We start from the raw sequence: 15,478 nt of genomic DNA, 5'->3' as shown, positions 1-15,478 counted from the left end.
TTTATTTATTTTTTTTGGCACAATCATCTCTAAAACGTCGATTTCCCTAGGTTTCGAAAAGAATAAATTGCAAAAATCGCGCGGTAGCCAAACTTCAGTAATTATAATTATTACTATATGATCCCATCGATTCGATTTCGTTTAATCGCGCGCATGCCGCACGTCAACTTTATTATTGTCGTACGCGTACCGGTCGACGGCCGTCGCTACTCGTCGTCCGTCGGCTTTTGTACGATAACGAAAAAAAACACGAATAATTCCACCGCGAGCGGCATAAACGAGGCAGTTAGCGCGCGTTCAGGTGCCGGCGTGACAGTTATTGTTCCTCTTGTCCTTTCGCTGTCGTCTTATCGCGGCGGTCCGTTCCATATTATATATTTTTTGTATTTTTTACATAATTATTGAAGTTATTGCAACAACGATAATCTACAATCGCTTTGTCACAGCACTTCAAACGATCCGAACGACACCCAAAATTTTCGTCCGTGGATCACGGATTCACGGTGTCGCGATTTTTTTTTTGTTGAATTTTATCCTTAACCGTTCGATAAGCTCGAATTCGTTTGACGGTGTTGGTGATTTACGGGTTTCAAAATCGAATCCTACACGTCTATACTAAGAACCGTTTTTAAAATAAAACCGTTTGTCGGCCTGGTTTTTTATACTCAGGTATTTATAAAATATACAAATTCTATAATTAATATGTATATAAATGTATAATACGCGTATTATGTGTTTCGTGCGTGCCCAGTATAAATTAAAATTTAAAATACTTTAATGTTTTCATGTACTAATCGTTCTTGATCGTTTCTTGTACCGTGACATTTTTGAAAAATTGATTTATATAAATATTATATTATATGATAATGTAGCAGGCAGAAACCATTACTTATAAAATAATTAACAAAGTACTGACAAAGACTAGTAGGTAATAGGTTAGCATAACAATTTCATATAGTCTGTCAGTCTGTGATACTGGTTACTGCTCGTTTCTGACGACCTGGCGTATCTGTAGGTATTAGGTACCTACACAATATATGATGGGTGATATTCGTTGCAACTATAATATAATATTATCGTTGTAATCAATAATAATTAATAATTAATAAGATATAATAAACGTAAAAATAAACGGAATTTTTCTTTCAAAAACCCTATAGTTAATAATATTCATAAATTTTATATCATTAATTTTTCCGCGTGAAATAAAAATATATCTACCCATTAATATGACATAATATTTTAAGCCAGACGCCAATCGTAGGTAGATACATAGTGTGCGACGTGCGGACGATTCTTGATTTTGTTTATGGATACTGTATTTTATCGTGTGCATATAGAACACGCCTTTATATATATGCATAATCTGTGTAATATGTATGGTCGTCTATTTATAACCACATATGCAAGTAATATATTTTATTGCCAATAGCTTCGCCTGGAGATTTTTTCGAAAACTACAAACTTTGCAATATCCTTCTCAAAATTCTGAATCCGATAGCAGTTCCGTCGTCCCGTCAGATTCAATCAAAAAAATCCAAAGTTCCGAGATACCTACCAATACATGAGTTAGGAACTTAAATTATTTTAACATTTATCAATTTCACTTTAGGTATGTAAATCATTTATTTATAAAAAGTCACAAATTTTCAAAAAAATGAATACAAAATATAGATTATGTGACTGTAGACAAATCGTTAACATTATAAAGGAGTCAAATTCGTATGATCGTTTATTATTTACTATAGCAATTTAAATACTTCGTTTATGTATGATTACTGCTAAAATATCTCGGTACAGTTTTTAATTTTTCGGCATGTAAAAGCTACAAAGTTTAATATTATGGCTACATCTTTAATGCAGCGACAGCGGTACATAAATGGCGCCAAAACATGAATTTAAAATCGACCTACCTATTGCGCGTACGTTTATGTTTTCCACTGTTAATACAGCTTGTGTTTTGTTAAATTTTTAGAGGTCGTCAACAAACGGATTATCCTCCAACTCTCGGGTGCTGAGACTCCCGAAGTAATCATGATTAAAGTGGACGAATCAGATCCAATAGGAGGTAAAAGTATTTTTTTGATCGTTTTACTTCTAATTTACTGCTGTAATATATTATATTATGATTATAAGTATTTATAATACATAAAAACAAACATACATGATAGTGTAGTAGTACAATATTGAGAAGATATTTGGGAACTATATGTTCCTTATTAATGACTAATGTCTTTAATTCCCTCGTTATTTAAGAAGTATATCTACATTTCAATATTTTTTTTTGCTTTTAAGTCCTATCGGAAAATTGATTTAGAAACTTAGATTAAAAAAAGTCTTGTTTTCGGAGTCTTTAAATTTCATTGTGTTGCACATATACCTAATATGCTCTTGGCCTGTAAATCGTGCAATACAGTAATGTAGCCAGGATTTTTCTTCATGGGGGGATCAATTTTTGTAAAATAAAATTTAAGAATTTTGTTGCATTTTGTGAAATCTAGTCTGCGATGAAATTGTTGGAGAATATAGTTATATACTTGCTATAATTTCTTTGTAACAAACCTGAGGTTAGGAATGAAGTCAGAACATAGGATTTTAATTCTTAATTTTTTTTTGAGGGGGGGTACTCGAGGACGCTAAGCACATAGATTTGAGTATACCTATCCACCTAAGCATTTTAAATAATAACTAAGTCATAGAAATTATTAATAATTTTCGTACTAAGATATACTTGACATAATATTGTATGTTGACGGAATGGACACTTAAAGTGCCCCCTCCTTTTTATATACGTGTTTTAGGTATGAGAATCTTTAAATCTGTTTATATTATTATTTGTTAGTGGGCAGTGATAAGTACTGGACATTTGATAGACAATAACAACGCGAATAGAGTACACGTAAAACATATTAAAAACATTAAACATTTACTCGGGGGATACTCTACACGCGCGTGTGTAGAAGAATGAATATAATATATTATAGCAAGCTATTATACGCGGTACGGATTTCGCGAGACCCGTACGTGGGCGGTGACAAGGTGGAAAAAAAACCGTCACAATACACGAAGAACACGGCTGCCGTTGTCCGAGCTCTTCGGTCCGGTGAGCGTAAAGTATTTGCGAGATCAGCAGCGGCGACACTATAATAGTCTATAACATAATAATAATACGCTGGCCGAGCTAAAATTAGACAGTCCGACGCGTATCTCCTACCGCCGACCGGACGCTGTCTTTCTTTTCTGTTGCTGCGTGCCTGCGTTAGCGTAATTTTATCATATTATTATTATTATTATTACTATTATACGCGTGTAGATGTGTATATATAATATTAATAATATTAAAATATATTATTATAAACGTACAACGTACCACGGTATAAACGTTTTTTTTTTTTTTTTTTTTTGGCAACAATGACCGCATATTTTTTTTTTTGTTTTCCGTCCGAGTGTACGAAAAATTCACCTATTTATAAAAGCCCCGCAAGCCGGGTCCACCAACTACGCACACGCCACTGACTCTATTGCTCCTCTAGACCGCCTTAACGGTGTGTAATGAATGACGCCGCGATCGCCGTATAATATACCAAGTGCACGTCGTGACTCGTGAGTGCACACCTATAGCTTTTGAACGTTTGCCAATCCGAATTTCCGTACCATTCTCTGGCATAGTTTTTTTTTTTTTTTTTTTACTATTTCGTTTTACTCCTTCGTTGAGGAAACAACCGAACAATCTCGTAAACATATTTCACAAAATTAATAGATACACATTAATGATAAATAATTGGCCCTTTGGTACATTATGAATTGAATTTAAAAAGTTATAAAGATAGAGATTTGAGTGCCCACTACCCATCAAATCCGATGCCTAAGAAGAAAGTGTTTTGGTCCTACATGAAAAAAAAAATCATTCATAGTACTTACACAGGGAATTAGTATGAATAAAAGAAGATATGAGAAAATTAAAAACATAATACACAATTGTTAATATGTTATACACACAATTTTATTGTACGTTTTTACAACAAATCTTATAAAATACATCAGATTAAATACATTTTTGTGTTAGGTACGATGTAATTATTGAAAAGAATATTTTATAAACAAACCTTAATAATAATAAATATACTATAAAGTTTAAACTTTCAAAAAATCTTGGGCTTCGTCTTGCATCCTGTACTGCATGTTCTTGACTTCCGAACACCATGTGTCCAGTCTACCAATCATACCCGATATTGGTGTTTTGTTCATCACTCTTGGTTGAACCCATTCCAAGTATACACCTTCACTGACTTGATCGATTTTACCCTTAACTAGACCTAATGATAAAGCTTTCATTACCAACATTTCAATCTGTTCTAATGATAACTGTGTCTCAAGTGCAATTTCTTGAAATGATAAACACCTGTTTTTAGCTTGTCGTTTGAATGTCATTTCCATCAAACAAAGTAAGGAAATTTTTTGTCTGAGTTTATGTTCTTGAACTGCTATATCAGGTATAGAAGCCCACTGTGGTTTCATTTTGGCAAATTTTGTAATGTCTCCTGTGTTGAACGCATTTAATAGTTCTACCAACCAATAATTTGTTGTGTTGGTTAATGAATCTAAAATGGGATGCATGAGCAGTTCACCCAAATTATAAATGTCATCACTTAGTAATGCAGCAAGACCTAATAAAAATGCGTTTCTTATTTGATCCGGTTGGCTAATAGTAGACAAATCGATTGCACCCAAATACTTCAAACAAGTGCGGTAGTATTCAGTATGCTTTCCTTGAATACGATACAGGTGACTGGCCAACAAATAATATCGACTGTGCACAGGAGATATTTCATCCAGATCACTCAGCAATTTATCGACATCAGTAATAACAACCAAACAGTCTTGTTGATTTTTCAATTTATCCAAAAGTATTTCACCTTTTAAAACTTTAGCAAAAATTAAAGCTTCGACTTTGTCTTTAACTTTGGGTTCCAGAGTTTCTAAAAATATAACTGCTTCCTTTGGTTCTTTAATAAATGGAATTACATATGAAACAATTTCAACCAAAGCAAAAGAATTCATTTTACTTTCTATTGGTTGGATAAATTTATTGTAGAAATTCAATAAGTCAACCTTTTTTTGAACATTTGTATCCTTAACATAGGCCAAGAGTTTTAAAGTCAATTGATGCCATAATTTTTTGGTTTGTAATTCTTCCAATTCTGACATTTCAACTTCAGGTTGTGCCATGTTTGAACTAAAAAAAAATTACGTTTAGATTAAATAATTTAGTACAATAAGTACAATATATAAATAATAATTAAATTATTGTAATTATTTTTTTAGAACTAGAACCTAGTTTTCCTTACAAAGATATTACAATTCGTAGAGGAGTAGATATGAAAGAACACTATGAACTACAATCAGAAATTGGACGGTAAGAACTTTTATACGTTTCACAGAAATTTGTATTATTAGTTAATGTGATTAAGGAGCCAGACCATTAAATAATACTAATTTAAATTTTTACTTAAAACATAATGCATTATATGTCACATATAATTCATTAATATGGCTATGATAATAACTTATTCAAAACTTAATTAAAACTTAATACATTAACATAATATACTATATACATATAGTACTTCTGCCAAATCTTTAATTTAATCTAAAAATCAACTATAATTAATATTTCAAATAAATACCTGTAATATTAATTATAAACTATGCATACAACAAATAGTGCTAAAAAGATAAATTATAAAACCGTAGGTTGTGCACAAAGTAAATTATTATTTACTGGCACTAGTAGAGTTTGACCAAATATTCCAACTATGTGATAATGACCATCACGACCATGTTAGCTGGCTTTAAGCTATTTATAAAATATATAAAGCTTTTAATGCCAACTGTCTAAAAACAACTTAAACTCTATGGTAATACTGTTGTGAAAATCTTTTCAAAAGATAATTTCTTTTGATTTCATACCTTAGTATTTAATACAAGATTTTAAAAAGGATTTTATTTAAAACTAACATTCAGTACCGATATTTTAGAATTAATTTACTTAAAGAATTATATAAAATGCAAATGGATCAAACAAATTATTTAAACATTTTTAAAAACAAGTTTATTTTAAGCATTATTCATTTTTAATACAAACATATTGCTACTTATTGTAAACATTTAAAATGCATGATAATAACAAAAATATTTTGGCATTAGCCGTTTATAAATAAACATCCATATAATAAACAAATTAATAAGTTATATTTTTTATTCTAAGTATACAAATAATTTAAATATAACGTTATGGCTTTATGGGATACACTATTCTTATTAATGCTTTTGTTTTAAGTTCATAACTAATAAAAAGTTAATTGTTAAATAAATTATATGAATTGTAGTAGTAATATTTTTTTTTTGTGATTATTTATGATAAATAATTTGTTTAAGAAAATAGTTTAATGAACTTATTTACAAAGATCATTATTAAAATACAATTATCAATGTTATCTTATTAATAAAGTTAAATTAAAAAATTCCAAATTAAAATTAATAACAGTATCTACTTGAGTATCTATTTCAAGATAGAGAAAACATTCTACTACATCTGTAGTTAATTTTTCAATATTAACACTAATATTGGTAAATAGGTATTGAATGATATTAAAAAATGTTTAGATTATAATTTAAAAAAATTATAGTTATTGGAATTCAATTATTTTATTTTGTTAAATAAATTTAATTAATAAAAAATCAACCTAGTCCAAGGTATATTATTAGTTATGCTAATTTCTTAAAACTGTATGTATTTACTTGGTAAAATAAATTGATGACTAATCCTTATTAAATACATGTTTGTTTAAAATATTATGATTTATAATGATTGAATGATTTTTATTTTCCATAAATTACTATTATAGGCACAAATTATGTTATTTATACTAAACCCAATTAATAACTAAATAAGAATAGCAAATTCTTAAAATCATTGTCAATAATAATCTCGAATAAATTTAAGATAGGTATAATAGGTGGATACTACAAAAATTAATTTTCCAACAATATGAATAAAAATAGTTGAATCTCCAATTGTTGATTGGAACTTGTTCCAATTATTAACTTTTAGCTTTATAACACTAGGCTAACAATTATAAGCATATATTTTTGTCTAGTCATTGTGTCCTAATAATGAACGAATGATTTTTGCTTACCGATAACTTAGATACAGCCTTAAAAATATATTTTCAAACGAAATTAGTGTTAATAAATAGCAGTGAAATAATAATATACAATACTTACATAGTAATTTCAATTATAAGACACGAAAGGGTTAAGTTTGAGGATGAAAATTGATTTAACTTTGTTGTGCAAGTTGTGCTGTAATGCTTCAAATTAGTATAAAATAATATCACGGAACAAAACATTGATAACAAAATATACAATTCACGAATCCGGCATTATTTTCGTCGTGAGAGGAGGAGACTATTACAGTGATGCCAACTCTTATCGTACAATATTTCAAACATACTGCCAACGTTTGTTCTTGTTTATTAAATCAAATTTAATTTAAATTTAAACACCGGCGTCTGGCATAATATGGCTATATAATTGTGCGATTTATAAGACTGTTCATTATAGTTTAGTGTTCAAAAATCAAATAATTATTCGTCTATACACCTACCACCCAGAGCCGGCGAGAAGGTGGGGCAGAAGGGGCCAGAGCCCCGAGGGCCGTACCTTTAAGGGGGCCCGGCTAGGTTAGGTATAAAATAAGTATAATAAGTAAAAGGGCTCGGAATTGATCAGCCCTGGGGCCCACCATAGTTCTCGTCGGCCCTGCTACCACCTACCTAATATAAATAATTAATTAGTCATCCTGATCCTATACTCTATAATTTATAGGCACAACCGCACAACATTTTAGATAATACTACAGAATATAACAATACCACTTACATTTTCATGTGTGCGATTATAAAATAAATGCAATAACTACCCCACCCAATTTTTTTTTTTAATTTTCGTGTATTAAATATTTAAGAACAATGTTTTAATCAGAATAGTTGGTCGAACTAAGTTTTGAAGTTCACGATGTTCTTTTTAGTTCTTTTCATGCATTGCAGTATTGTATTATTGTAACATATTCTTTTAAAGTACCTACCGCCTGTACGAAGAAGTCACTCCTTTCACCTATACCGGCTCTGGGCGTTATAATAAAAACGCTATAACTTCGAAACTAAGTTCGACCGACAATTACTGATTGTTTTACCATTATTATTCTTAAATAGGTTAAAAACATAGGTTTCAAAAAAATAAAAAACATTGAAAAATTTGCATGTGTAAGTAAAAGCATTTTAGCCTAAATAATAATGAAACGACTTAACGATGTTAACAACAATCATAAAATATATAGGTAGTAACTAGCAAGAATGTATTACCAATATAATGCGTTCATTAACTATCTATTTATAATATTATACATTTGTTTTTCTTTTAAAAGGGGGAAGTTTGGTACGGTGTTCAAATGTCGAGAAAAAGCTACGAGTCTTATGTTGGCTGCTAAATTCGTCGGCATTGTTCATAAACAAGATCGTCGAAACGTAGAAAGAGAAGTAGAAATAATGTGTGAACTTCAACATCCCAGATTAATACAACTATACGACGCTTTTGAAGCAAATAATGCAATGTGCTTCATTTTAGAATTGTAATTGAAACATTATTTAATTATTATTTTATTTTTATTTTTTCAATACAATTGTAATTCAATTCAATTTTTAAATAAAATTAAAGATCGTATCAAATTTTTAAGATTTTGCATACTACATACAGAATATCTGCTCTGTGGAAATATTAACTTTTATTTTTTAAATGAGAACCCCCTCTTTTCTATTGTAAAATATTTAACAGATCATTTTTCTTGAAATTTTGTTGTATCAAAATCAGAATTTAAACTAGTAGTTTTTAAATTTTTCAATTTAGTGTACGAAAGATGATATATTCATAAATTATACTAATCATTAAGTAATTAACTTAAAAATTCCAAAAATTAGAATTTGAATAAATGTATTATTAAATGAAAAAAATGGGGTCCAGGGCTGAGAATACTTGGTGAATTACAATAGATATTTACATACTTATTAAAACTCCGTTTTTAAATTGGAACATTTACCTATATTTGTATACGAATAATTATTAATTTTCTAGAGTCGAGGGAGGTGAATTATTTGAACGAGTAATTGGTGATGATTTTGTATTGACTGAAAAAGCTGTAACGATATTTATGCGACAGATCTGTGAGGGAGTGCAGTTTATTCACTCGAAAAATATACTCCATCTTGACCTCAAGGTACCTATATATTTAAATATCACAGCATGTTTACATAAATTGTTTATTGTACGAATGTATATGCGATGATTACCTATATACCTAAATTTAAATATAAGTCTAAACACTATTGTGTTAATCGGATTTCAGCCAGAAAACATACTGTGCTTAACTAAAACTGGAAATCGTATTAAAATCATTGATTTTGGTTTGGCCAGAAAATTCAATCCAGAAAATAAACTCCAAGTGTTATTTGGTACACCAGAATTTGTAGCCCCTGAGGTAGTAAACTTCGATGCTATCGGATTTGGAACAGACATGTGGTCTGTCGGGGTAATATGTTATGTTTTGTAAGTAATAAATTTACAATTTCTACTATAACGAAATACCGAAGTTCAATTTAGTGTCTATATTATTATGTCCTGGTTTGATATATTTATTATAGATTATCGGGTCTATCGCCTTTTATGGGAGAAACTGACGTGGAAACTATGGCCAACGTAACAATTGCTCAATATGATTTTGATGATGAAGCATTCGATTCCATATCTAATGACGCAAAAGATTTTATCAAAAAGCTTCTTGTCAAAGATCACAAGTATGGTTTTTGTTGAATTGTGGTACAGTGAATTCCCGTTACAACGAATACCAATACAACGAAAAATCCCATTATAACGAAAGTCATAGAAGTTTCCTGCCGAAAAGCAGGCTTATAAAGAGCTTATTTGAATTTTCGTTACAACGAAAAATTCGGTCCCTTGGAGTTCGTTGTAATGGGATTTTACTGTATTATGTAATATATAATATATATAATATTGTACTAATTAAAACTCACTGATAATTTTTTGACTACCTTTTACATAATATTATATTAAACATTTTTTTTAATCACATTTTATTCCTAATTATAAAAATACATCACTCTATACAGCTATACATACTGACTATTGTAGAGATTTTATCAGGGCCGGTTCAGTGAATATATGCAGATATTTTTAATGGGGTGGAATAATTAAATCTTACATTCTTGCCTATGTGTAAAATGTCACTAGTACTGGCCTTGACTATCTATATTATGTAGTATAATAAATTGCATTTGATCTTTATTTAAATACCTACATACGTAGTTTAACACTAATATACATTATATAGTAAGACTAATAAGGACGCTTCGTGAGTCATAAACTTTTTAAACATAATATCATTATGATTTTATTTTTAAACAAACGTGCTTTATTTCATCGAATTAACATTAAAACTAATAAAAACGATTTTACTGGCTCATAAATGTGCAGATTTAAGTGTTTTAAAGTTAGTATGAAAATATTTTTAATTTAACTTCTATGTAGATATACCATACAATTAAGTTCTTTATAGGTACCTACCTAGTACCTACTCTGTAAACAAAAACATCGTATTTTTACTTTCCATTACAATTTAATTTATCGAACGATTTAAATATCTATCATAATTAATAAGTATTTAAAAATTATTTACTTTGTTATTAACTGTATGTTGTAGAAATTGATTGGATATTTAATTATGTAATACGTTTGCATTTATTTTAAGTCTTGATATTTTTATCACTAATTAGTAATAGTTCTAACCAATATATTTATCAACAAAAATAAAATAGATACCTACATAATAATACTTTTGGTTGATACGTTGTGTTTATAGTTGTACACATAATTAAATAGTTACAAGTAAAATTATTAAATTTAATTAAATACAAAGAACAGGGTTTCTAGGATATTTAGGTTTTTCTAGATTTAATTAAAAGTTTATAATTTTTATAAAATATTGTTTAAATTTAAATTTATTTTTAAAATTAGTGTATTTGTTTAACTGTTTAATAAAAATAGTGTACTCTCCTATAAGTACAACAACATGGTACCTATGTAGAAGTGACAATTTAAAAGATTTCTGTTTTTATATTGGTGTATTAATGTTTTCAATAAACCGTTGTTATAAACCTATTACCTAGGTACTTTATAATGTATTTAGCTGTTATTTACATTTTACTATAAAGTATATGTTCTAATTTATAAACTTGACTATACAGATACCAGATATATTGTACAGATACCTATACATAATATTTATACTTAATATGTATAATTACGTACCTACCTACTAAAAATATCAGTGATTTTAATACATTTTTATGTCAGCGTTATAGAATGTATAAATGTGTGTGTGTAGGGGCGGATTTAAGGCACTACGAACTATAAGCCAGCCGCATAATGTGTCAAATTTTGGAGGGCGGCAAAATTGTATTGAATATTTATTTTGTTTTTATATGTAAATATGTGATAGCTAATAAACTTACATAATTAAATAATTTTTAATATTTTACTATTTTAACATTTTAAACAGTGTAATTACTTGGATTTTTTTCCCAGGAACTCGTCGATGATGATGACGATTGTAACTTATTATAGCTTATCTAATTGTTTATAAAATATAGATAGGTACAAATTATACAATACACTATACGTTATACATTATATACTATTGAAATTACCCTTCAAATATTTATCTCTATACTAGCTATTAACTGTACCATCGAATGTTCGATTTTCGTTTAAAAAGAATAAAATATTATTGACTTAATATAATATTTTTAACTATGTTGCAAGAAAGATTAAATTCCTTAACCATTTTAACTATAGAAAGTGACTTAATGTCACCATTAGACTCATTAAAGTATGAAGATATCATTGATGACTTTTCAAGAATGAAATCTAGAAAAAAAAAATCTATGAATAGTTAGCATTAAAATAATAAAATCACCTATATTATTATAGCAACATTTATTCTATTTATTAAATTATATTTTTTTTTATACATTTTTAATTTATAAAAATAAATAGCTTTTATTATATTTGAATTACAACGTTTTCTTTCTAAACTTAACTTAATGAAAAAATATTGCATAATATTGAGAAAATAAATTTATTTAAGGATATTTAGTAATATAAAAGTTATTTATGTTAGGATAGGGATAGTAAATTTAATTTGGCAAATGAGCAGCAAGTTGTACAATCCGCCCCTATGTGTGTGTGCGTTCCTATTTTGATATATATTTTCCAGTGATAGGTATAATAATCTATATATCCTGTCCTCCAATATACATATGTTTGATTTTCGCTATGAATTTTTATTGTGTGTGTATGTTGGTTGATTGTAGGAGCCGTCTGACTGCCACTGAGTGCTTATCGCACCGATGGATGCAAAAGAAGAAACCGAAGAAAATGGTACGAAAAAGTTCGAGCAAAAAATTGGTGAAACAAACCGAAGAAAATACAATACAAGCACCAGCAGTGGCGATGATAGAGACTACAACATGCACCGGACAAGACTCGTTACTGTTGCCTTTGGATACGAGCAAAGAGAACTTGAAAGAGTTATGCAGCAAGTCGCGAAGCCAATCTCCGTTGGAGATTACCGCCGTATCACCAACTGTTGTTCTACAAAAGGACAGTGAATCGTCAAAAACGTGTGGAAACGATGAAGATATATCTACAACCGCCGAAATCGCCACAAGCAAATCTATGGTGCCGGCGCCAGTACCGCGAGACACGAACCCCACCTCCAGCGTACCCCAGCACACAACTGTTATAACTTCTGGTGTACCACAGAACCCGGATGCTACATCTTCCGGCATACCGCAAAACACGACTGTTACAACTTCCAGCATACCGCAAAACACGAATAACACGACTTCTGGAATGTCTTCTTCAGCGGCCATCGACATAACACCGGCGTTAGATATCATGCAAGGCGGTGCAGACAGACAGCGGATGTCGACGACCACCTGGTCGCAGACAACTTTCCGAACGATGACGAACTGCAGCAATAATTACCGACGGGCGTCAGACGTGTCGTATACGTTTTCGAACTTCCGGACGTCTTCGGCGGCGGCTGTGTCGTCCAATTTCCTGGGACAGGAGCTACGAGACTTGCAGACAATGATGTTGGGAGACCGGCCGGAAGCACTTCAGAAGGACGGCGCGAGCGGCTCCGGAAGCAGCTTGCATAAGCTGTTGCTGAATAGGCAGCACTTGACTGCGGCAGTTGCGGACCGGAAGCCCAAGTTCAAGTTCTCGTCGATGAATCGCGACGTGCCGGCGGGGTCCCCGCCACCCGTCAGCAACTTGTTGTATTATATGACCGCGGCGGCAGCGGCAGCGTCGTCGTCGTCATCGGCATCGTCGTCGTGCCGGTCCGCGCCACACAGCAAGCGCGCCTCCCCCGAACACGAATTGACCTCCGCCAGAGAAATGTTGCTCAAATTGTTCTACGGTGGCAGTGACACCGTGGCCGAACCCAATTTGTCCACTTGATACTCCCCCTCCCTGCAAGTATATACCATAATAAATACAGTTAAACGTAAATAATATGTATGTGTGATTTATTGTATACATATTATATATATGTGTGTGTGTGTGTGTGTGTGTGTGATTTATTATATACCTTTATCACAAATTAATAATATGTAAATGTTTATCGATAAATCTCCGAAATGTGTTATATTATTTATATTATATAATGTTACTGAGGGTGTAAGTACAAGTTCCCGCTCTGCATCCCTAACAACACACTCTATAGGCCCTTAATAATATATAATACTGCTGGAAACCCGACAGTTCCGCGTGTTATCGATCATCATCACACATCATGGAAATATTTTATTTTACGTACCTATTTTCTTTTTTTATATATACAAAATGTACATACCCGCTGTACACTATAATATTTTATATAATAACCCTATTCTATATTTTATATCTAGTGTATGATATATATACGTATATACTTTCTCGTTTGAACTTAAAAGCACTGGCAACGTTGTACTTCCGACTGGATTTCGTTATATAGGTACACACACACTCACACCACGCTATTAACTCAAATTTATAGTTACCAATTCTTTTTTAATACCGTGTTATTAATATATAATATAATATACGGTGCTTTCCGTGATACGACTCCAGTATTTGTAATTTAATTCCCCGTGCGAAAAGTTGTTTTTATTGTCGAGACACAATGTACTTAATTAGGTATATTATACTGTGTTTTATGTTCTGATTCTCTAATTTTTAAAAGAAATTTTTTTTTTATTGTTTATATTATTTATCTATATACTTTGTACAACCACTAGTTTTGTTATTTATTTTTACTATAGTTGCGTTTTGATTTATATATTATTATTTATTATAGGATTATACCAAAGTAGTAATTGCGTTTTAGTTTTAATCGTGCCTATAGATTTTGTTATACAAATGACCAAAAGTCCGTAGTAAAAAAAAAAAATGTGTCAATTACTTATTACTTCATAATACACAATAATGATTATGAAAAAAAACGTTGGCTCAATTTAAGATTAATTAAATGTTAATAGTTTTAATCGTTTGATGTATACCTACAATTTTATATAACTATATTTAAGTACCTATTAAAAATGTATGTCTAACAAACATAATATTATATTGTTTTACTATCTGTCAAAACGTGTATTATCAAGAAATTGTAATATATAATATATATACTTTATTATTATAAACTTAAGTGTAAAAATGATTCGTATTTGCTAATAACTTTTTTCATTCTTCCATTATATAATGTCATATCCCGTTTATAATGATATTATATAGGTACCATGCATATTATACTGATATCATAATCGGGAAATCAATTTATTGACCGTATACTTTTAATTTAGTCGTTACTCATCTTCTTTTATAATTTAGCCGACGTCTCCAAACCCTATATAATATTTTTGAGTAGGTACAGCTTATATCGTATGTATACGCAAATAAACGATGCAAAGCCATATCTAATAAGCTAAAAATACGAGAACATCTAAAGCTTCGCAATAATTTTCATAGCATCATAACATATAATATCATACGTAATAATACCAATTAAATCATTGTCGTCGTTTATTTATTTTACTAATGTATATGAGCTTTTATTTCTATTTCGTTTTGCGTTTGTTTTTGCTTGATCGGAGAAGAGTTTAAGTTTATACGGTCGAACTACAACATCATTTTTGACGGTTGGCAATAATTATTGTTGATGTGTTTAGTGTTTACATTATTATTTCGCATATACGTAACATAGCACATACGCAGACATGCAGTACCTACCGGTTCTCAG

The 15,478-nt window shown here is 30.4% G+C and overlaps 2 protein-coding genes across 2 annotated transcripts; one reads left to right on the top strand and one right to left on the bottom strand.

The window, feature by feature from the left end:
• Window positions 1-289: 289 nt before the first annotated feature.
• Window positions 290-14,730, top strand: LOC113552034 (myosin light chain kinase, smooth muscle-like). The gene is made up of 8 exons (XM_026954692.1): window positions 290-669; window positions 1,976-2,068; window positions 5,326-5,416; window positions 8,489-8,692; window positions 9,193-9,334; window positions 9,464-9,663; window positions 9,759-9,911; window positions 12,507-14,730. Exons 2-8 carry the CDS (start codon window positions 2,035-2,037, stop codon window positions 13,660-13,662), a joined length of 1,980 nt encoding a protein of 659 aa, XP_026810493.1. The 5' UTR covers window positions 290-669; window positions 1,976-2,034; the 3' UTR covers window positions 13,663-14,730.
• Window positions 3,989-7,429, bottom strand: LOC113552035 (26S proteasome non-ATPase regulatory subunit 13-like). Its single transcript, XM_026954693.1, has 2 exons — window positions 7,288-7,429; window positions 3,989-5,236 (listed from the first exon to the last, which is right to left on the bottom strand). The coding sequence occupies exons 1-2, from the start codon at window positions 7,410-7,412 to the stop codon at window positions 4,135-4,137; spliced, it is 1,227 nt and encodes a 408-aa protein (XP_026810494.1). The 5' UTR covers window positions 7,413-7,429; the 3' UTR covers window positions 3,989-4,134.
• Window positions 14,731-15,478: the final 748 nt, after the last annotated feature.

Source organism: Rhopalosiphum maidis, chromosome 2, assembly GCF_003676215.2.
Source record: "Rhopalosiphum maidis isolate BTI-1 chromosome 2, ASM367621v3, whole genome shotgun sequence".
NCBI classification, from domain to species: domain Eukaryota; kingdom Metazoa; phylum Arthropoda; class Insecta; order Hemiptera; family Aphididae; genus Rhopalosiphum; species Rhopalosiphum maidis.
This window is presented reverse-complemented; position numbering and strand designations above follow the sequence as displayed.